The 24,844-nt window shown below is 43.0% G+C and overlaps 1 protein-coding gene across 1 annotated transcript in view; it reads left to right on the plus strand.

Moving 5' to 3' along the window:
* Window positions 1-24,006: 24,006 nt before the first annotated feature.
* Slc35f1 (solute carrier family 35 member F1) overlaps window positions 24,007-24,844 on the plus strand; it is a gene marked incomplete at its 5' end in the record, with an annotated part of 394,539 nt that continues 393,701 nt past the window's right edge. The window contains one exon of the mRNA XM_036169346.1: window positions 24,007-24,173. Within this exon, the coding sequence (XP_036025239.1) occupies window positions 24,007-24,173 (167 nt within the window). The remainder of the gene's footprint in view (window positions 24,174-24,844) is intronic.

Raw genomic sequence — 24,844 nt, forward strand, 5'->3', positions numbered from 1 at the left:
CATTGAAGGTCAGCAGCTGAGAGCACATCAGACAGAGGGAGATCCTGCTGTGCAAACAGGGTGAAGAAGAGAACCCGTTCCCTAGAGCTGTCCTCTGACTTCCACATGTATGCACTGGCACAAGCACACTCAAACTCACAAATACCTGCATCATACATGTGCGCGTGCACACATACACACACACACACACACACACACACACACACACTCTATAAATAAGCAAATAGAGACATATAAAAACAAAATCTTTTTCTGGATCTCTGGATTTTGTTTTTGGTATGTTCCCATGTATGCTTTTGGATTTGTTTGTCCATGTGCACATGGAAGGCAGAGGAAGACATATCTATCCTGTCTTATTCTCTTGAAATAAGTCCTTTACTAAATCTTAATCTCATCATTTTAGTTGATTAGACACGGCCTGTCTGCTTATAAGATCCAGCTGTCTCCACCCCAGTGCAGGGTTTACACGCATGTACCTCCATGCCCAGTCTTTTACTAATCTTGAGTGTTGGGTTTGATACTCAGGCCCTGAGCTTGCTCAGCAAGTGCTCTTTACCAATGGACCATCTGCTCAACCCTTCTCTGAATATTTTAATGAGGTGAATTTTAAATTTCCTTTTTGTGATAATTTACTATTTAACCTCCCTGTGTGCAAAAAAGTTTCCACCTTCCCCTTCTTTAATTCTCTTCCAAGGGGAGTTTGTTTCCTCATCCATTTTAGAGTTTTAGACACCACAGACAGAATTGTTTCCCACAGAGGGGTTTGGAGTCGTGAGTTTTGAGGCACCTCCATGCTGTTTGCTTCCCCCACACACACACCACAGCACATATCTCCTTTGTTTTCTTCTAGTCTGTGATAATTTTCCATTATTTTCTCATTTTTTGAAGATTTTGATGTATTTTATTTAGCCAGTTACTTTGTAGGATATTCTCAATTTGTTTCATCAATGTTATGGATTTGACTATGTGTTTGTATATGCATGAGTGGTATGTGTGGTGTATGTGCTGGTCTGGGTCTATGTGTCGGTGTGTCTGTGTGTGTCCGTGTGTGTCTGTGTGTGTGTGTGTGTGTGTGTGTGTGTGTGTGTGTGCAGGTGTTTGTAATTATGCCACAGAAGGATGTTAAGTTTCCTGTTCTCTCCTTTTCTACATCACTCCCGTGAATACAGTGCCTCCCATTTAACTTGGAACCAACCTTGCAGTCATCATGCTCCAGTGATCCCCCTGTCTCTGTCTCTCACAGTGGTGGAGTTACAGGCACACACAGTCTTGCCTGGCTTTTTAAGCAGGTGCTGTGGTCTGAACTCAGGTCCTCCTGCTTGTTCAGTATGCCTTCTTACCGGCCAAGGCATCTTCGGCCATCTGTCAGATGTTTTCTTCATGATTAAATTGAGCTTATACGATTATTTTTAAGAAGCAGAAGGCCATTTCTCCTCACCACATATGCAGAGCACGTGCATCAGATGACTACCGTGTCGATGCCAAGATCGTGTGCCAGGTTCTTTCCATCATGAAGGTCCTGAACTTCTTTTTCCATCCTTGTCTTTTGCATGCAGCCACTAAGTGCATTCCACCACAAACAGAGGGGTTTAAGATTAAGTTTCACCTGCTGGAGCTTGTCATTTAGAAGTCTTTCATAGGAAAGACTCACCTCTTTCCTTCATTATTTTATTTATTCCATAAACTTAAATTAGTGTAGACTCATATAAAAGTATTTCGTCTTGTGGGTTGTAAACCAATGCTACATTGTTTATAGTTTTGATCTGTCTATTCTGGATTTATCTATAGGAAGCTTCTCCAGGCTGTTTCCTATGTGCCACAGACATGCTACTGTCCTTTGAAGTCTTTCCCTACCTACTGATACTATAGTATGCTCCATGGTAATCTTATGCTTTTTCATTCCTGTCACAGAAACAGCCAGTTCTTCAAGGAATCCTGGTTCTTTTTATTGGAGAATGGTATGTAGAAAGTGAGACAGAATTCAGGTGTGTCCATTGTGAGTGGGCCCTTTGTGTGGACATGGTTGGGAAATATATGTATGTGTTTAGCCCATACGTATACTTCTACTAATTTCTACCTTGGTTTTTTCTCAGCTTTGCTCAGATGATGAGAAGTTTAAACAAGTCCCAGGTATGAGCTGAAGTTTCCCAACAAAGATCCTTTGCCACTCATCTCTCAATGCTGCCCAGCTGGGGATGGCGACTTGGGCCTGTGAGCAGTTTCTACCCTGGGTCATGAAAGAGAATCTTTTTCTGCCTCCTTTCTTCGGGCAGAGAGTTAAGTTCCAATGACAATCTAAGTACAGAATCTGCAGGGTCAGCACAAACCTTTCTCTGGCATGTTGTCCCATTTTCTTAATTCATGTCTTCTGACACACCTCAAGGCCATTTAATGTTGTAGCTGCTTTTATTTGAAAGTTATTCTTGTTTCTTATAGCTAGAAAACATCTTTCTTCTTGCTTGGAAGCCCTAGTAAGAATCAATTTTTAGTGTTATGGTTTATCTAGCATCTGCATATGGTGTGTGTGTGTGTGTGTGTGTGTGTGTGTGTGTGTGTGTGTGTGCACATGGGTGCACTCATATGTATATTCATCTTTGCAATGGGTAGGAATTGGGTCTATTAACAGCTAAATAAATGAACACCAGAACATTGACGTGACCTTAGAGTACATCATGAGTACCCAGGCTGTTTGCATCTTCCTTTCTTGTCATTTCAAAAAGTTTAAAGCCTTTTCATATATAACTCTTCATTTAAAAAATGAGTTCAATTCCAAAAGTTTGCAGAATTCACCACTTTGGTTGACATGGCTTGAAATGGTGGCATAAAATGGACGTGAGTGGGCAGAAAATTATGACAGATTCAGGGTGAGTTTCTTTTCAATGTAGAACAATATAATATGTACTTAATTTGCAATCTTACTGGAACAGAACACTGCTTTGCCATTACAATATTCCTAGCATTTCAGAATTTATTCTCTCCTCAAAGATTAGTAGAAACCATATTTATTAGAGTTTGTACAGACATTTGTTGTAGCCCCTCCAACTCAAAATGTATCTGTCTAAATTTAGAGATATAGGTCAAATTTAAGGCTTTCTCATGAATAAAAATACTGACATGGGGTACATCAAAATGGGAACAAACATTTACTTTATGGTTCAGTGATTTAAAAAATATTTAAATGTTCTCAATTTATTTATTTATTATTTCTTCTCTCTTGTATAGTCTTTTTTTTTTTTTTTTACAGTTAGTTGTCCATGACTACCCCATCATAGCTATAATGTAATACTGAGAAAAATTTTATATAACCAAATAGTCTCAATGTCAAAATGCTTTACTGGTAGTATGAGTTGTAAAAAGTTAAGTAAGTATCAGTAAGTTTAAAATTAGAGTCTTATGTGTATTGTGGATTTCTGGGGACCTCTCCAGCACTCTACCTATTCTTGTTCTCATGTGAATTATGAACCAAAGGCTGTGGCCCCCAGATGGATCAGGCCCTCTGGATAAGTGAGACAATTGAATAGCTTGAACTGTTTGGGAGACATCCAGGCTGTGGGACCGGGACCTGTCCTTAGTGCATGAGCTGGCTGTTTGGAACCTTGGGCTTACACAGGCACACTTTGCTCAGCCTGGAAGGAGGGGACTGGACCTGCCTGTACTGAATCCACCAGGTTTAAATGAATCCCCAGGGGAGTCTTGACCCTGGAGGATATGGGAATGGAGGGAAAGGGGATGGGGGGGAATGTGGGGGTAGGGACAGGAAGTGGGAGGACAGGGGAACCCATGGCTGATGTGTAAAATTAAAACACAAATATAATAAAAAAAAGAAATGAAAAAAAATTAGAGTCTTATGCACACTGAGCATGCACTGCACTCCTGAATTAAACCTTCAAGTCCTTATTAAAAACTTTTTCAGAAACAAACTTAAAAAAACAAAAACAAACAAAAATGCTCTTTAGATTTCTCACTAGACATGTCCATGAAGCCAGGTTGAGTATCAGGTATAAAACGTGACTGATAATTTATTACTGAGATTATTTGAAGCAGAAGAAATGACCCCATCAGAATGCACTCTAAATAATTTATCACTGTAATGTACGAATCACTTAATTAAATTTCCTCCCTTACCTCTGACATTCTCATTAACGTTGTCTAATGGTGATTAAAATTTGAGGTACTTGGTAATCTGTAAAAGCTACCTATTAAAATTAAACTCTCTAATTTTTGTTCTTGCTGTTTTGGGATGGTAACATGGAGCCCAGGCTAGCTTCCAACCTGGTGTGTAGTTGAGGATGATGTTGAACTTCCTTCTGATTTTCTTGCTTTTGCTTCCCAAGTGCTGGGATTACAGGTACACACCACTGGGATTGGATTTTGATTTTTTAAAAAGCCAATATTGTGTCAGGAATTGTTGGTTTCTTTCTCCTCTTCATCTTTGTCTTTCAAAGGGTGTTATTATCTCTCCCAGGCCGGCTTCAAACATGATCCTCCCACTTCAGTGTCCTGGGTTACGGTTGTGCATCACCATAGTTGGGCCTTTATTGTCTTTTCCCTGTGGAGTTTTCAAAAATCATCTCTTCAGTTAAGACTTTGCCTGTCTTGTGGGAGAATTACTAAGTCCTTAAAAATATCTATGAACCACAATATACATTGTATTTGCTATTTATCCATAATATTCTTTAAATATAATATTTATAAAATTATTTATTTGCTTCATGCAGTATTTCTTTAATTTGAGGATTTCATACACAAGGATACTATATTTGTATCAGTTCCATCCCCTCCCCTCTCCTTTTCCTCCTGTGTCCTCCCAATCACCCCTCTTCTTTTTTTTTATTTATTTTTGCTTTATGTCTATATATCAAATGTCTCTTTATCTCTATATAAAGATAGAGATATTAAATACATAATTCACTGAGTTCAATTAATGTTGTCCTTATGTACATGTGTTTAGGGTTAATCATTTAGCATTATGGACTTTTCTCCACACACAAGTAAGCAAGCAAAACCAAAATACAGAACAAGTAGCCACCGACTTGCCTGTAGCTCTTCATGTGGGTGTGGAGCCACGTGAAATTCTCCTCTATTCATGTTTACATGATAACTGGTGTGGCCTCTGCAAGCTTTGTGCAGGCAGCCACACTCTTGAGAGTTCATGAGAGCAACATTCCTGTCTTGTCTGGAGGAAACTCTCCTGCAGTAGTTGTCCGGGTCTTTGGGCTCATGTAATCTGTTTGCCGCACGTCTGTGATGTTTCCTGAACCTTCCATACTGAATTTTAAAAATGTGCATTCAGTTATAGTAATTGGAACTATATTCCAATGATAGATCCTAAGAGCCAGAGTGTAATGTACAGCCAGGAGGGGTGATTGGTAATGCTAACTGGAGACTAAGAAGTCTATTAAGTCAATATTTAGGTCATTTTTTTAGATGGACTTATCTACATAGTTTGGTACATGCTCATGGAAGTGATGTAACTGTTGAGCTTTGGGTTTAACATTGACATCCTCTTTGTGTTTATGCTTTGTGGGGATTTCCCAGAGCCTTATGTCCACGTATTTCCTGGGAAGATCGAACCCTTGTGCTGTGGCACTTGCCTCTGTTTTGAAGCTCTTCTCTTCCAGTTTGGTTTTCTTGGAGAAGACTTCAACAGCAGTGTATTGGAAAACAGCAGCCACACCCACAGCTGCCACCATGTGAACAGAACACTTTCAGCTTGCTTGCTCCTCACAGGGCTCCCTGTGGGCATAGGAGGTAACAATGGGTCAATAGCATCTTGGCTCATAGATCGGAGTTCACCGTTCTGGACACAGGGCTACTCTAATGTTGTGTTGAGGATATAGACTGTTTAAGTCAACAGAGCAAAAGGAGCAAAGCATTTTTATTGCCTCCTTTCCCTCTCGGCCTCTTGTTTCTTCCATATACATGGTTTCTCTCAAGGGACACCAACTGCCCTTTAGATCATCCTATAATTTGATCTGTGTGCCACTGAACACAAAGCCTTTTTAGTGGGGACATTTTTTTTTATCTTAATTCATCTTTTGTCTTTGAGGTAGGGTCTAGGGTATCCAAGGATGGTCTTCTGATCCTGCTTTCTCCACCACCTCCCCCTCCCTCCCCAACCTCCCCACCCCACCCCCCTATTCCCATGGCTCTTCACACAGTTAGCTTTGTCTGCAATAAACTGAGGGAAATGCTTCTTGGATTTTTCAGATCAACTGAGCAGCATCTTTAAGTAGCAGTCTTAGATATGTATACACCTCCCTTTTGGTTCTGTGAAATGATTTAGTGCGTGCTTAGAGAGCTCACCTCAAAACATTCAAAGCTCTGGTGAATACTTCTATCCAAGCTATGTGCTGAGAAGTTCTTTAGTTAAAAATGAAATAAATGCCGGCACATGAATCCTGATAGTAATTGCAGGGCTGAGGAGGTGGCTCCTTTGGTAAGATGCTGTTTAATTCCCAGGACAAATGTAAAATAAAAACCAGGCATGGTGCTGCGAGACCAGGAGTTAGACAGACTCCCTGGTAAGCAGAGAGATAGGGAGAAGGGCCATGGATAGGTAATAATAATTTCCAAGATGGTCAGCTTCTTCCTCAGCCTCCTGACTTGAGATGAAGACCTGGGAACTTTTGTCTCCCACCCCTGGGGCTCCTGCTAATGGACTGGCTGGACAAGTTCCAGGCTGGATCAGGACATGTCACACAACAGTTGCAGACCAATCAACCATCCAATCTGTCTTCAAACTTTTTTTTTGTTTTGTTTTTGTTTTTTGTTTTTCGAGACAGAGTTTCCCTGTGTAGCTTTGAGCCTTTCCTGGAACTCACTTGGTAGCCCAGGCTGGCCTCAAACTCACAGAGATCCGCTTAGCTCTGCCTCCGAGTGCTGGGATTAAAGGCGTGCCCCACCACTGCCCGGCCCTGTCTTCAAACTTTTTAAAAACCCCAGACCCCAAAAAGAGACTGGATTTTCACCTTCCAAGTCTCTGTCCTCCACCGGGCTTTGCAGAGGGTCTTTTTCTCTGCGTGTTTGCTATGCTGGTGTTGACTCACCCTCCAGTAAACACCTTTCTTCAAAAGCAGATTCTGTCTGTGGTGCATGAGATTTCTCTGCTGCTACCTGTTGTGCTTCAGATTTTCCCCCTGCATTTTAATTCTTTAACTGGCGGAGGAAATGAACCCAGTCAAGACCCCTAGACTGTATCATCTCTTGGCTGGATCTGTCGTGTACACTTGTAACCCTAGCACTAGTGCCACAGACTAATGGCTGGGACTTGATGACTAGCCAGCTTACCGTAATCACTGAGCTCCAGGCCAGTAAGAGACCCTGCTTCAAAAAACAGGGTGGATGGTACCTGAGGTACAATACCCAAGGTTGTCATCTGGCTTCTAAATGCAGGCCTACACATGTGCACCTGCTCACCTCCCTGAACATGCACATTTACAAACATACACAAGTACACACATACAGATGCATTCCTGTACTACCTATACTAATTGTGTGATTCTCTAGTTTGAGGGCATGATCTTGAATTCAGGCCCTTGATCCACTCATATTGGAGCTCTTCTTCTCCCCACCCCTTCAGATCCTTAAGGAAGTAATACAATGCACTGTCACACTCATTGAGTAAGTTGACAAATTTCCCTGGAGCTTTGTGGTCCTCTGTTTACTAGTACGTCATTGTTTTCAAAGATGGGCTGTGTTTTTGGCATGATTTTAAACATTTATGTGGTGTTATTGGAAACAGTCATTATACTCACTAATGACTGATCCTGGGACATTTCAGTTTCCATTCAAGTTCCTTCAATTTTAGAGTCATACCTTGTATTTTATAAGAAACTTAACTATTCCAGCATTCCTCACAGGGATTTGCTGTTGTTGTTTTTTAATTGATTGAAGCCTTCCCAGATAAGCCATGTAAAAACCAAGAGATAGGGACAGTCCTGTGACATATATTACAGATATTTATTGGAATTTTCCATTTCTACTAGGCATTCCCTGTGCATGGTCTTTCAATTCTGGCTTTTCTACAGAGACTATTATTCCATTCTTACTGACAGGAAGGTCCAGACTCAGAAATGAGCACATGGTCACAGTGAATAGAAACAAGAACCATATACAAGTACATCCTGGGAGTGAAGAGGAATAGCTGGAGAAAGAGTGTGTCCAGGAGAGAAACCTTAAATTATGATGAACAGCAGTAGGGATGTTCTGTCCTGGGAGGCAGCCTGGTTAGGGATCTAGGTGGCCCTCAGTAGAAACCTAGAGTTGTGGAGGCATAACCTTCCATAGAACTTAGAGCCTTTGCACTTAGAGCCTTGCTTCTATTTTGTTCTTTTCAACCGGAAGAAGCTGCTCCAGGGAATTCCAGCAACAGCAAGAGGGGTTTGGAATTTCTCTCATTATGTAGGGTTTTACATCTTGTCATTATCAAACAAGCTCAAGATGATTATCAAACACTCCTACAGGACAGCAGTCTTTTCTTGATTATGGAGAATCATATTTCCCCTTTTATCAGGCCATTGTCTTCTAGTTATTGTGGTGAGTAAAACATTCCTAGTCTGGCTTCTTTTGGGGAATCTCCCCCTTAAAACAACATAGTTTGGCAGTGTTAGGTCCTCACATCCAATTTTTCTAGTACAATATTATTCAATGAGGAGATATTACCCAAAGGAACAATGCTTAAATGATATAGGATTGTAAACAGAGGCAGAGCCTTTTCTCCTGATTGCCTGGTCCCAAATAACACACAACAGCTTATATTAATTACAGAATATTTGGCCAATGGCTCAGGCTTATTACTAACTAGCTCTTACATTTAAACTAACCCATTTCTATTAACCTATGTATTGCCACATGGCTGTGGCTTTACCAGTCTTCTGGCATGTTAGTTTTGGGCAGCTGGCTCACACCTCTTCCAGCTCTACCCTTCTTCCTTTGAGCCCTCAGTTTGATTGTTCTGACTAATCTTTTCCTGCCTTGCCACAGGCCAAAACAGCTTTATTATAAGCCAATGAGAGCAATACATAGTCACAGCATACAGAGGGGTTATCCCATGGCATTTCCCCCTTTCTGTCTAATCAAAAAGGAAGATTTTAAGTTTAACATAGTAAAATTACATATAACAAAACAGTTATCAACAAGAATTATTGTTACAATATCTAGTCTATTTTTATTTGACAAAATCAGTAACTTCAAGGGATTACTTTGCTGTTTATTAACAAGCAAAATCCGTGCACAATAATTATAAGACAGAATGGAGAATCCGCATGGTATTATCAACTACTGCACAGCTGGCCATGCTACTGCTTCCTTGTTCAAAAAAGGGCCTGCACCTCTCTCCCCCCACCTTATCTTTGGCCATGTCCACTCTCAATGAATCTCTGCCTCTCTGACCCAAATTTTTCTATTGATTATGTGATAGGATTCCTGTAACACAGGATGAATAATTCTGAGTGTCTAATGTACAGCATGGTAGCTATATTATGTCACTATACTATACAAATAATATATTATATTACTCAAGATTTGCAAAGAAAACAAGGTTCATATGCACTTCCAAAACTTAGACACATGGCAATTATGAAGTGTTGGATATGTTAATTAGCTTGACAGTGGTAATTATTATACAGTCTGTATATGTTTTAAAAAATGCACCATATTATATGTCTTAATACATATAATTTTTGTTTGCAACTGTATCTAAAAACAGATGGAAAAGAAGGAATTTTCTGCACTAACGAACATGCCCTGTATTTTCTTTGTTCCATACAGTGACCACACTAGTCATGTGACTGCTGAGTACTTGAGATGTAGCTAGTGTGACTGCTGGATTGAAACAGAGTTACTTAACATGAGTTAATGGGAATTTAAATTTAAATAACTAATTAGGGCTAGTAGTTATCCTGATAGCCTTGCTCAAATGTCCATAAAAAAAAAACAAATAAACAAACCCCAGATTTCCTAACTTAAAGTTACGTATCAGTTTATTTTTCCTACTGGATTCCTATGAGCAAGTATCTTTTCCATCTGTACAATCATATGTTCCCTCTTTCTTCTCACCTTACTGAGTTAGCTTTTGCTCTGATCACTTATGTTCACATTTTTCATCATCACCTGCTTGTTTCAGGTGGAAACTCAGTGCTTTGTTAGAGAATCTTCTCCTAGGAGAAAGCTTTTCCCCACGTTCCCCCACAGTTCCCCAAAGCTGCAAAGCACTGTTTCCCAACTAGCCGAGTACTAGCCTCTGGGGGCGTGAAAGACAACGTAAGTGGTGCTAGTGAGAGCATTTGTACAATTATACTACTTATTTTTGTTTAATGGATATTAGAACCATGCAATTAGCACTTCAGATGTGTGATTTCATGGATATTACCGCTTAATAAGGAACTAAACTAGGCATTTGTGTTTTAGAGAGTCATTTAAATATTACGTTAAATAATTAGTAGTGCCATTTGTTTTTGAAATGGCCAAACTCTGGGAAATACAGATATTAAGTAAACTTCTGTACCAGCTTTGCCTATGGATGCCCATACTCCACATATGCGCCTATCTTTGTCAAGTCTTTGTTGATTTGGTTACTTCTGCCTTGAGTGCCTATCTGGTCTTGACTCCTCATCTCTCCACCAATAAAATTCTGCCGTGAACCCTTCCTGCCTCCTCCCTTCCTCAACTTTCTCATAAAGCAAGCGTCTCTACCTTGTATCCTTGTGCTGACCCACCCTTTCAGTGTAACATTTAGCACAAGTTGGTTTCATTGGTCATATGATGATACGTTTTGCTCACTGAACTAAAATTATGTGAAAGCAGTGACATTATTTTAATAATTTTTATGCCTTAGAGTATCTGACTTGTACTAATTTCTTAAGGTTTGTCATGGAATAAACACAGTTTTAAAGTAAACTTTATTATGTGAAGACAATTTTTAATCATCGTTCTCTTTTTCTCTCATAGTTATTGTAATTGGAGGAAACTTTGGCTACCTGAGGCTAGCAAATGCACAGGAAACCAAAGGAGTCTGATGAGATGAAAAATGTGTGAAAATTTCTCAAAGTTTTCCAAAACTAAACCAAACTAAAATAAGTGTTTTAAATTGCTTGACTTTTTCAAATGAAAAGTTTAAATGATTTAATTAATTAATAAATACATCTATACATATGTATCCTACATACTGAATCAATTTGGTTTGAATTATGAAACTTCATGCATCCTTCACCAAACAATTTTCCAAGTGTACTCATTCCTTGATATTCTTGATAAGAAGCAGCTTCGGGGAGGAAGGGCTTATAGTTTACAGTTTACGATCTGAGGGGTAGAGTCTGTCATGACGAGACAGCCATGGAAGCAGGAGTTCAGCTTGATTTTTCTTTTTTGTGCAATCCAGGGCTCCAGCCCATGCAATGATGTTGTTCACAATTATGGCAGGTTGTGATGGTTTGAAAGAAAAAGGCCCCCAAAGGGTGTAGCACTATTTGGAGGTGTGGCCTTATTGGAGGAAGTGTCTTACTGTGGGGGAGGGCTTTGAGGTCTCTTTTTCTCAACTTTCCCTCAGTGTGACAGTCAGTCAACTTCCTGTTGCCTGTAAGACACAGCACTCTCAGCTCCAGTACCACAGCTGCCTGCATGCTGCCGTGTTACCCTTCATGATCATAATGGACAAACCTTTGAAACTGTAAGCCAGCCACCCTCAATTAAATGTTTTCCTTATAAGAGTTGCCAAGGTCATGGTATCTCTTCACAACAATAAAAACCCAAACTAAGACATGGGTCTTCTGGTTTCAATGAATGTAATCTCCATGAGCCCTCACAGACATGCCTAGTCACTTCCCTCTTTTTTGATTCTAGGTCATGTCAAGTAGACAGTATGAACTCTCACACCAGCTCTCCTCTTTACTTGCCTTGGTGAGCTCTCTTACAGATGTAACACTGCTCATGCCATGGGTTCCTTTCTCATTAGTCACAGAACATTCCCATAAGTTACTCAAACTTAAAATTAATTTGGAATTTTTATGTTGATGTACATTTTGAAATTGTTGAAAATAAGAGTTGAATATTAGAAATAGAAAATAGATAATCTTGTATAGGTTTTTGTTTTCAAGGTCAGGAAATGAGAAGTATAAACAACATAGGAATAAAGTGAATTATTATTAGCCTCCTTAAATGAATAATGTTATTTCTTATGTGTAGTATAATAAAAGTGTGCAAGATAGCCAAGGTTTATAGGAGCAATTTCTGTTTATATAAAATGTCAGCTGCATTACTTTTAAAGGGAGCTTTTGGACTTTCTTGATGTTTTCCTAACTTCAACAGGCAACATATTGTTCAGGAGATATCTCCTTGAATGCTGCTTCCTCCATCCTTAAATAATGTCCAATAGATGAAGCTTGGTTCTGGGTAAGCAAAACACTCACAACACAAACAACATTTTTTTGTACATTTATTAGAAAAGTAGGTGGAAGTTTTTTTAAAGACAAAAAGAGCTTAGAAATATAGGAGAAATTATTACTGGTTTAAAGGTAGGCTATTCACCTGTTTAATGTTTACAATACAAGGTTGAAAGGTATACAGTAGGCAATGACTTACTCTCATTGATTTTCAACAGCCCATTGGCTTGTGTAAGCCTAAAGGGAAAAAGGAAAATCTTCTCCATATATGACACAACATGAAGTTGGGAAACACATGTGAGGGGGTATGATGGTTTGAATAACAATGGTGGTTCCCAAAGACTCATATATTTGAATGTTTAGTCCCCAGGGAGTGACACTATTTGAAAGGATTAAAAGGGTTCAGAGGTGTGGACTCACTGGAGTAGGTGTGGCCTTGTAAGTGCATCACTGAGGGTGGGCTTTGAAGTTTCAAAGGTCCATGCCAGGCCCAGAGTCTCTCCTCTCCTGTTGACTGTGTATTCAGATGTAGAACTTTCTACATCTGCCACCATGCTCTAAGATGGGGGAGGGTAGTCTGAGAGGAGTTGGAGGGGGAGGGTCAGGAGTAGAAAAAAATCAAAAAACATAATATATATGTATGAAATTCTCAAATGAATAAAAACATTACATAAAATATTACATTAATTTAAAGTAAAAGAGTTGACTTCGAGGGGAATTTTCAGAGGTTTTTGGGTTCTTAGGTGTGGTGGGTTTTTGTTATTGTTGTTTGGGTTTTATTATTCTGTCCACTAAATACAAGTTGCAGGTCTGGACTTTCAACCCTGTCACTTCTGCTCATTAAGATTGTTTTAGTGATTGGACATCATATCCCTTCATGTTGACTTGCAGATGCCTCAGGACAAATATAGGATGAATATGGGACTGGTAACGTGCTTCCCTGCCTTTTATTGGAGCCAGCATCTCATTTCTCACTCTGGCCTTGGGGTTCTTTTCTTACTGTCACTACTTTTAAATGCTGGGATTATAGATATGGACTTTTATATGTAGCCACCACATATTATTTTATGTCACAGAGGATTGAACCCAGGGCTTTGCACATGCTAGGCAGGTTTCCAACCACTGAGTTGTATCCTCCGCCCATAATGTGCTTCATTTCATGTGTTTCTTTTTCCTAAAGAGTCATTGCATTGGCTTCTGCCTTGCATTGACTTTTGTCCAAGATCTGAACCATCTTTTAGAATAGTTTAGGGGGAAGTAATTACCAATACAATGCACTCATATGTCCAGCTCAACCATTTACTAAAGAATACATTTTATGCCAAATTCCTTATATATATTTTATTGGTCTGCATGAGTCTGGAAATACATTTTTTATTATTTCCATTTTTATAGAATAAGGCATTAATGCTCAGAAAGTTTAGAAAAAATGCCTAAAGTTGACTCAGCCAGGAAATAACACTAGAGCTGGAACTGAGGTTACTTGACCCGTTTCTATTACAACATTTTTTCCTACCTAGTCACGAAGTCAGTATACAAGTAACACAGCATTTTATGCTAATATTTTATGAACTAAATTGTTTAGAGGGAGATGTTAAGGTTATAAGTAGAAGATGACAAGTGAGTTTTGTATGAGAATTTTGTTTCTCTGGTCACAGATAATGGGTAACAGTATTTAAAATAGTGACAATTTCTTGGGTGAATTACTCACCACTTATTTTCAGTGTTGAGACTCAAACCAAGGCTCTTCATAGACTACACAGGTTTTCTTCCACCAGTCAGGTTCCCAAGCCCTCCAAAGACAATTTTGCTGTGTACTTATATATTGAGATGATCTTCATCCATTGAGGTAACTGATCCTACAGAACTAATCCTTTCACTAAATAAGGGTGTAGGTCAGTTGTGACCCACAGAACCAATCTGCTTAGCATTTGAGAAAACATTTATTACCTATGAACAGAGACTTACTGTATCACCATGACAAAGATACACACCTACTATACTTTTAGAAATGGAACATTTTACAAAATGCATAGATATTCTAAATCTATCAAAGCACAGTCTGATCCTGCAAAATAAGACCTCACCACAATTAATATCACACTAATATCATTTTCCGATCCCCTTTATCTAGAGCCAGTTATAACCTACTAAGTCTTCCTAATTTACTCCAGAGGGGCAAGTTTCCAAATTGCATGACCAAAATTTGCATAATTAATAGAGTGTAAAATATGCACATCTTGCCTCTTATTGTTTATTGTCTCTTTCTTTGTTTTGTGCATATCACATCCACAATAATCATTTACTGACCACCTTAATTGATGATAAATGAGTGCTTATGGAACTTCTGTGCTGTGATATCTCAATTATTTTATCCATTTCTTGGATTTAAATGTAATAACACAACCATTCTGTTCTCCTTTCCTTTCTCTCCACATCTTTTCTATCTCTTTTCGTTACTCATGAATGAGATTAATCAAGTGAATGAAAATCCTGAAACTATCTAGATGCTATGTGTTCAATTGCATGTGTCATGTGTGGTGGTTTGAATAAGAATGATCCATATAGGCTCATATATTTGAATGCATTGTCAGGCACTACTTGGGAAAGATTGTGAGGTGTGTGTGTGTCCTTATTGGAGTAGATGTGGCCCTGGAGGAAATGTGTCACTGGTGGTGGACTTTGAAGTTTCAAAAGCCCATGCCAAGCCTAGTGGCTCTCTTCTGCTACCTATGGATATAGATGTAGAACTCTCAGCTACTTCTCCAGCACCATGTTCTATTTTTGTGCCATCATGCTCCCCACCATGATGATAATGAACTAAACCTCTGAAACTCTAAGCAGATCTCAATTAAATGCTTTCTTTGATATGAGTTAGCTTGGTTGAGGCTGGAGAGATGGCTCAGAGGTTAAGAGCACTGGCTGCTCTTCCAGAGGTCCTAGGTTCAGTTCCTGGCAACCACATTGTGGCTCAAAACCATCTATAATGAGATCTGGTGCCCTCTTTTGGCGGGTAGGGATACATGTAGACAGAACACTGTATACATTATAAATAAATAAATCTTTAAAAAAAAAGAAGTTGCCTTGGTCATGGTGTCTTTTCACAGCAATAAAATAATGACCAAGACAGAAGTTGGTACCATGAATGAGGCAGGCCTAGTTCATTGTTAGCAGAATGTGAAATCTGGGATTAGGAAAGTAGTTGAATGCATTAAGCAAAGCTTAATGGGTCATCCTAGTATGAACATGGAAGATAGTGCTGAGGGTGAGTTGAATTATTAGGGTCCTGCTCAAGAAGTTTCAGAAGGGAAGGATGTTAGTAAGTGGCCTAGAAACCATTCTTGTGAAATTTTTGCAAAGAATGTGGCTGCTTTTTGTCCTAGTCCTAAAAATCTGCCTGAGGCTAAATTGAAGAGTTTTCAATTAAAGGCATTGGCAGAGAAGATCTCAAGACAGTCTGGTACTTAGAGGGTTGTGTCATTACTAGTATCTACTCTTATGCAGGTCTATAATGAAAAGGAGCAAGCTGAGCAAGGAAAAATACAAAATGTACAGTTTGAGGAGAAAAGGAGCACCAGGAAGTGTAATAGAACTAAGTCCAGTGCTCAAAGAGATAAAACGTTTAAAGAAAATCATCATGCTAAATGGAATAAAGGGAGTGGTGACCACAGGGCAAGACCCTACCCAGCTAAGCTTTCAACTTGTGAAAAGAAATTAAAGGAACATTTAAGCAGTGAAGGAAACCATCAACAACAGAAAGCAGATATAATTGAACAAGGCGGCCAAGTTCCAGGCCCAGCAAGCAGCAGAACTTGGTGGCTTTGGCCCCATGATTCTGGCTTTAGAGTTAATGATACAAGAGAGGGGCTGTGTAATCTCTCTCTGCATCTAAGGAAAGCTGATGAGGCCAGGTGTGTGTCAGGAGTGTCCCTGCATGGAGACCAGAGAGGCTATTGTATGAATCTGTGAAAGTGAAGCCTAGATTGTGTTGGAGAGTTCAAGATGTTGGAGATGTCAGAACTGTGGGATACCTGCTGAGAAGAGCTGCTAACAGGATATGGAATCAACACAAGAGAGAGAAGTATGTTGTAATCAACAAAGCTGAACGGAGTTGGAGATATGAAGAGTTTTGACATCTGTGTTATAGAATATTATTTTAAGATGTGTTACTTTTGTTTATGCTGCATTTGTTTAACTCTGTGAAGCTTTGCCTGTCTAAAACACCTGTTAGTCTAATAAAGAGCTGAACAGCTAATAGCAGGAGAAAGGATAGGTGGGGCTGGCAGGCAGAGAGAATATATAAAAAGAGAAATCTGGGAAGAAAGAGAGGTAGCCAGAGAAGGAGGAGGATGCTAAGTGCCAGCCACCTAGCTACACAGCAATCCACAGAGTAAGAATAAGATTCACAGAAGTAAGAGAACAGGAAAAGCCTAGAGGCAAAAGATAGATGGGATAAGTTAAGTTAAGGAAAGCTGGCAAGAAACAAGCCAATCTATGGCAAAACATTTATAATTAAGAATAAATCTCCATGTGTGATTTATTTGGGAGCTGGGTGACAGGCCCCCGAAAAAGAGCAAAAACAAATAACAATACTTCTGACATGGAGATGCAGAGTTTGGAGTTTGTCCAGCTGGTTTTCAGTCTTTTCTTTGGCCCAGTCAGGACAAATCTCTCTTACCTGCCAGTCCCACAGTCGCTCAGATCCAACCAAGAAAGCACACAGAAACTTACATTGTTTACAAACTGTATGGCTGAGGCAGGCTTCTTGTTATCTACTTCTTCTATCTTAAATTAACCCATTTCTGTTAGTCTATACTTTGCCACATGGCTTTTGGCTTACCAGTGTCTTTACATGTTGCTTCTCATGGCAGTGGCTGGGGGTGTCTCCTTCAGCCTTCTACTTCCCAGAATTCTCTTTTCTCTTGTCCCTCCTATACTTCCTGCCTGGCCACTGGCCAATCAGAACTTGATTTACACAGAGCGATATCCACAGCAGTCCAGCATTTTTTCAGTATGCTCCCCTCCCCCTACCATACCCTAGCACCTTTTGGAATGGTAATGTATATCCTGTGCCATTGTATGCTTGAAGTATGTGATCTGATTTTTTATTTTTATTTTACCAGGGGGTTACAGTTAAGAGATTGTCGTGAGTCTTATAAGGACCTTTGAACTTTGGAATTTAAATAGTATTGAGACTGTGATAGACTTTGGGAACTTGGACTTCATGCATTTTTGCATTATGGTATGGCCAGCAGCCTATGAGGGCTAGGGAGTGGAATGTGGTGATTTGAATAAGAATGATTCTCATAGGCTCACATATTGAATGCTTAGTCATCAGGGAGCAGTACTACAAGGCAGGATTAGGAGGTGTGGCTTTATTGGAGTACCTGTGGTCTTGTTGGAGGAAGTGTGTCTCTTGGCGGGGTGGTTTGAGGTTTGAAAAGCCCAAGCCATGCCCAGTGTCTCTCTTCCTGCTGCCTTAGGATCCAGATGTAGAACTCTCAGCTATTTGTCCAGTACCATGTCTGCCTATGTGCTGCCATACGCCCTGCCATGAAGGTCATGGACTAAACCTTTGAAAGTGTAAGCCAGCCCAATTAAATGATTTCTTTTATGAGTTTCCTTGGTCATGGTATAGGTGAGTGTTGCAACTCTTGGGGAAAGGTAACCTGACTATTTTGGAGAATGAGGCAATACGTTGAGCTGCTGGGACAGCTCTGGCAGCTGGAGCTGCAATGGGACGACAGCTCAGCTCTGGAGGAAAAGGTGTCTTGACTATTCGGGAGTCAGCCTACACCTGGAGTGGGGTGCAGTGGGGGATGGTCTCCCTGCAGGATATAGCTCCCGGAGAGCCACTACAGCTGAGCTTTGCCCAGCCCTCACTTAAGGGGGTTTCCCAGAAGGCTCTGCTTCTTTTCTGGCCTGAGATGTTGTTTCTTTTGCTTCACTCTGTTAAAGGGGTAACTGCTGCAGAAATGTAGCAATCTCTTCCAGCTCCGGCAAAAAGTCTTTACTTTTCTACCCCACCTTGCCCAGTCCTCTAAGGGTCATCTCCACAAGTTTCTTCTATTCAGCTCTGCCTTTCTCAGCTCCCCTAAGGGAATTCCTCTGCAAGGTTTTTTCTGCTCAGCCCACTAAGAGATGTCTTAGCAAGGTTCTTCTTCTCTGTGCTGGTGAATGAAGATCTTCCCACCCAAGACTCTTGAAAAAGAGATTTATTTGGGAAGGAGGAGTCTGGGAGAGTGGCTGCTTCTGCCAGGGTGGGGAAGAACAGTCCACAACTGAACAGGCAGGCTTTCTTGGGGGTGGAGTTTCTCTAGGGAGAAGATTTTCTGTCCAGGGATTGGTTAGTTTTTTGGCTCAGGGATTGGTTATTTTTGTGGGGTAGGGGCAGAGATAGCCCTGATTTCAGAGCCAAACTGTGTTTCTGTCACTAGCCTTTCTTAGCTTTTTGGCTCTAAATCTAAGGCCAGGGAGTATTTCTTTCACTGGCTCTGATTCTAGGGATAAAATGTATTTCTTTGGTACTGGTTTCAGAGTCAGGACATGTTTCTTTAGTTCTGGGTTGGGGGATAAAGTGTTTATTTCTCTGGCTCAGGTCCCAGATCTAGGCTGTGTTTCTTTCACTGGCTCTGGGCTCCAGGGTCAGGGTGGGTCTCTTTAGCCAGCCCCTTTTCCCTATACATGGTGTCTCCTCACAACAATAAACCACTTACAATTACAGTGTGTGTGTGTGTGTGTGTGTGTGTGTATGTTTGTGTGTGTGTGCGTGTGTTTGTGTGTGTGTGTGTTTGTGTGTGTGTGTTAGATTCAATTAGACATAGTAGAGTAAGAAGGGCAGTAAGAAAATGATGCCAACCCCCCATGACTCTTGGCCACCTAGGGCACTGAGGAGAAAACACAGACCCACCTGGTACCTTGTAGCACCAGCCAGAGGTCATTATTGGAGTGAGCAAAGGTATGGTATGGTGTTTTATAGGAGAGAGAGAGAGAGAGAGAGAGAGAGAGAGAGAGAGAGAGAGAGAATTCTTCAGGTCCTGTGGACGGAGGCATATCTGAAGAGACGATAAGGGAAGGAAGCAGGGTGAGATGGTATGGGAGCTGACCTCTCAAGCAGCAGTAAAACATGGGAAAGCGAGCCCTGCACTTTGGGCAGCACAGCAGGGATGACCCTGTGGATGAGATCGCAGGTGAGCCAACTGTGAGGACAGGAGTGTGGGAGACCTAGCCCCACTCCTCATCTGCCACACAGTGACATGGGCTGGGGAGAGATGTCCCCCTGCCACCCCAATTAACACCTGGGGCAGGTGGGAGAACTGGCTTATGGTCATAAGAGCTGGAGAGCTGTCCCTGACCCCCTCCAGCTGCCACACTTGGGAGAGCAGGCCCTGCACCTTGCCAGGGCAGCACAACAGATCCAAACATGTTAGCCAGCCCCAAAGATGTAAGCCAGGGAGAGCTGTCCCCATTTCCATCTGCCCCCCCATTAATGCCTGAGGCAAATGGGAGAGCTGACTCTGTGGTCATAAGTGTGTGAGAGCCATCCCTGACCCCACCAGCTGTAACACCCAGGAGAGCAGACCCTGCACTCGCCAGGACAGCACAATAGAGCCAACAGTTAGCACAGGTGTAGGTGAGCCAGCCCCAAAATTGTGACCATGGGGGACTGTTCCCATTTCCTATCTGGTAGACCACCCCTACAGCTGCCCAGGCCCAGACCTAGGGTTATAACTTTGCCTGCCCCAATATCCACCCCATCTGTGATCTCGTAAAGAGACCTTACCCACAGACCCCAAACTGCAGGAAATCCACAACACAGGGAGGCAGCAGGATGTCCAAGAGGAGTCCTAGTGGGGACCAGCGTTGAACATAAAGTGGAGACCGGGGGCTTCAAACCAGATCAATGACTCCTTGTAACAAACACTTGCAAGAAGAGATATATGAGACATATGGATAAAGGGCTGTAGGGCATGACTTGCTGGGTCGAATAGCAGCTTCTATGATGAGATTTTTAATTCTTTCCCTTTTTAAAATTTGCCTCATTTTATTTTCTTCCTTTTTCTCTCTTGAATTTTGTTTTAGTCATAGGGGTGGCGTGCAGGGGCAGAGGACAGATGCAAAGGGATGGGGAATGAATGGGATCAAGAGACATGATTTGAAAAACACATAGACTAAGGTTTTAAAAAAAAGAAAAGAAAATGACAGAGGAAGATATATAGGCCACCTCACAGCAAAAACGACAATCTAGGCAACTCCTCAGTATTTGGGGGATGGTCTCAGGTACTTTTGGACCCTGACTCTGATGTTATTTAAACTGTAATGCACAGGTTTACTCTTTGCTAAACAAACTGGTCAAAATGCCCAGGGCTCTGAAGTCTTGATTTTAGGCTAAACTACGCACATTCTTCCACAAGTTAAATGACTTCAAAATGAGCAACACCGTGCAACACTGTGGTTGAGCTGATAGCCAACTTCTGCTTCCTTAAGGAACTCAACAGAATTAGTGAGTGTCTTCAGAACTACTCAGGTGATATACCAGGGGGAAAATGCCTGAAAGGAAACTTTGCAATAGTATCAGGCCACTAACTGACTGCGCAGGGAGCTGTAAAGGATCTCTCTGGCTATGGATCCATATGCCACTTCCGAGAGTCAGAGTTTATTCCTACCCCCCCCCCCCCCCCCCCCATTGGATAAGAAGTCCTGGAGAATAGGTTTTGAGACAAAGAGACAAGCAGCGCTCTCATAGCTGGACAGAGGGAAGACGAGTTTAATTCCATGTCAGACTTACTGCTGTGATATTTGCACCTTTGACATCTGTTTCCCCATCTCTTACATGCCACTTTAGCTATTTAAGAGCTGAGTGTGGAACACAGAATCTGAGAGGTTCCGCCCATCTACGATATGAGATAATACCAGGTCTTTTCTCACCAGCAGGATTAGAGTTTTACTCCTTGAACTACTCAGGGTTACTATTGCTATGATGAAACACCAAGACCCAAAGCAAGCTGGGGAAGAAAGGGTTTATTTGGCTTACACTTTCACACCGTAGTCCATCACTGAAGGAAGTCAGGGCAGGAACCTGGACACAGGAGCTGATGCAGAGGCCACGGAGGGGTGCTTGCTCAGCCTGCTTCCTGTAGAACCCTGCACCACCAGCTGAGGGGTGGCACACCCAAAATGGACGAGGCCCTCCCCCATCAATCATTGATTAAGAAAATGTCTTACGGGCTTGCTTGCCCGGTTTTTTGGTTTTTTGGGGGGCCATTTTCTTCATTGAAGTTCCCTCCTCTCAGGTTGGGTGGACAAACCAGCTGGCACCACCTTCCTTCCTGACTCAATGGAGATTCAGAACATAAGGATTTGACAGTCCCTCTAGAGAAATGATATATATCCAGACACGGAAGTGCACTCACAGGATTGAATTGTGATATGCCAAAAACGTTCAAAAGGAATCAAGCCAAATGTGAGGGAAGAGGGCACAGAAGCAACCACTCATTCAAGGAAGACCCGAAATGACCGTAAATGCTGTTTTAATAGAGATATTCCTATTGAGATTCACTGCTCGGGCCAGCTGCAGTACATCTTACTTATGTCTACTACATCTGGTAGTTCCCCAGGGGCCAATTCATTGCCATCTATTGGGATTTTAATGTTCATAAGGTTACCAGCCTTGTTCTTGTTTGTAGTAATTATTGTACCTGTCCTGAAAATCTGGGGTGAATATTCTAGAATGAAAAGTCACTGAGGAAGCATGGGGTGATGTTCTGATTATAAAATGGCAAATGTTCCGATTTGGGTGGAATTTTGTAGAAAGGGACCCTGAGGACGGTTCAGGTAGAAACTGGGTTTGACAGACATTTAAATATAGACTAGAGAGTCTATTTATCCATTTTGTTTTGTCTTTTTGAGACAGGGTTTTTCCGTGTAGCTCTGGCTGTCCTGGAACTCACTTTGTAGACCAGGCCAGACTTGAACTCACAGAGATCCTCCTATCCCCCTCCCCCCATTTTTTGAAAATAATGAGTATCCCCAATGTTATAAAAGGGACGGGCTTCTCTTTGTCCCTCTCCCTTCCCCCCTCTTTTGAAATGATATAGTCTATTACTTTTGAATGTTATTTGCCTCAGAACATCCTAAACAGCAGTTTTTATTTGCTGGTCTCCAGAGCATTTAGATTCAGTGACAGTATCAACGTGCTTTTGTGTGAACAAATAGACCTGTTAAACTAACTCAGTGTGATCAATTCCCATTCTGCAGTGAAGTGGAGAAAAATCTTAAATGCATATCATTTTCATTGCTAGATCCTTGCCCAGGCAATCTAGATTAAAAGACATTTGAAAAAAATTTCCAGAGTCAATTACGGATTGAAATGAGGATCAGTAGGTATAAGGGATGCCTGGGACAAAGCCCATTTGGTGGAAAGTGGTCCTGTTTAGGACTAGATTTCAGTAGCTAACAACACACAGTTAACTCTTTGATTGCTGGAGGACCTTGAAGGAGTCATCCGGCCCTCCTGATGGGTAGTTTACTTCATTTAACTCTTACAGTGCCCCAGGAGACTCATGAGTAGCCTTGTCCCAGAATTTAAGAAACTAACTAGGATCTCTGTTATTTTCAGAAGAGCCATTAGAGTCCGCTGGCTTCCCTTTCCAGGCTCCATCGCCTGAACAGAGATGTTTTGGGGTAGCTTGGTTTGCTTTTCCCAATTCCCAGAATGCGTTTTTGGCGAGAAACTGTTTTTCTTCCCATTTCTTGCAGGTCCATTCTGATGAGAGTAGTTGCAACATTTAGGGTGTTCAGTTTGGCTTTGTAACCTGGACCAACAGCGGTCTCGTCCTGCCGCTGCCCGGGGGCTGGTGGTGCTGGATTCCACAGGGCCTCGGCAGAAGCAAGAGGAGTCCTCCCCAGTTTCAGAGGGACAATCTACCCTGTGCTGCCCTAAAAAGACAAAACCACCCACCCCCAGCCACAACACCCTAGACCTAGGGCTTCTTTGGACTCCAGGAGGAGGGTTGGGGGACACCAAGGCACCGCCGGAGCGCCCTCTGGCGACAGCAGAGCGCGCGTACCCCCCCTCCCCGACCCCCTCCGCCAGCGCGGCGCCCCCGCCCGGCGCTCCAGGTTCCCTCTCGGTCTCTCACTCCGTGAGACACAGACGGCAGCTTTCGGAGCGAACCCGGCACCAGCTGAAGCAGCGCCGCCGCCGCAACTGCCAGCGCCAGGACAAGCCCTGGGCACTGGGACAGAAGGCGAAAGCCTGGCAGCCCGGTTCCTCGCTCTGCACGGTCCTTGCAGTGGAGCCGGTAGCTCCGGGGTCCCTCCGACCCCCTTCGCAGCCACTTGGCGGGGTGTGCCAGGACTTGGGTCGCGGCTGGGGAGGAAGCGGCGGCCCGGAGCGCGGGTGTGCAACCAGGACTGGGTAGCAAGCCGAGGGCACTGCGCTGGGAGGCGGCGGCCGGAGCCGCGGCTGCCTCCCCGCTTCGTCGCTTCGCAGGCGGCACCGCCTCCCGGGCCGGGGAGGCTTGGCCGGGTTCTCTGCGTGTTCCCCGGGCCCGGAGCCCGCGCACTATGTGCCCCGCAGCGTTCTGATAGCCGCCCGCCACCGCCTCCGCCGCGATGATTCCCCCCCGAGCCTCCGCAGCCCCAGCTGCAGCCGCCACCGCCGCCGGCCCCTCCGAACCATGTGGTGACCACCATCGAGAACCTGCCAGCAGAAGGCAGCGGCGGCGGCGGGAGCCTGTCCGCCTCCTCCCGGGCTGGCATGCGCCAGAGGATCCGCAAAGTGCTGAACAGGTGAGCACGGGCGCCCAGCGGGGACGCCGGGGACGGGTGCTATGGGCGCCCAGCCCGAGGTCCCCTCGCTCGATCCCACGTCCCCGAGGTCCTCTAGGACTGGGTCCGGGCCAGGGGAGATCAGTGAACCAGGGCGAGCTCTCCCTGCGCTCGCAGGGAGGCCGCGGCAGCTTTGTCCTGGCGCCGGGATACCCCGAGTAGTGGGGCTGCAGGCAGGTCCGGGGAGCCAGTTGGGGAGAGGCGGGGTTGTTCTACCTGCCCTGTGTGTGTTCACACTCACGCCCCGCATCCGCACGTTGTTTCACTTCCCTTTTCCACTCTTATCCCAGCTTTGCGCTCTGGGGACCCCCCCCCCCCGCCCGCCCCCGGACACGGCCTGGGCGGAGGCGGGAAGGCGCCGGGCTGTGGTGATGGCGTGGAAGTCACCAACCTCGCGCTGGCTTTCTCTCCGCCCTGGTGGCACCGACTCTCCTTCCCAGGGGCATAGGGTCGTGGTGAGGACCCCCACTCCCGCCCCTCCGCCCCCAGACAGAAGGGGAAAACACTTCTGCTTGATGCTTGAGTCACTGTGCAGACTCTTGGTGGCTTTGGAGCAAGGAACAGAGGCTAGAGGCCTGGACCAGAACAGAACAAAGTGCAAAATATTGAGGGAAGGGTGTGAGAAGCAGGTG

Source organism: Onychomys torridus, chromosome 19 (genome assembly GCF_903995425.1).
Source record: "Onychomys torridus chromosome 19, mOncTor1.1, whole genome shotgun sequence".
In the NCBI taxonomy this organism is placed as follows: Eukaryota; Metazoa; Chordata; class Mammalia; order Rodentia; family Cricetidae; genus Onychomys; species Onychomys torridus.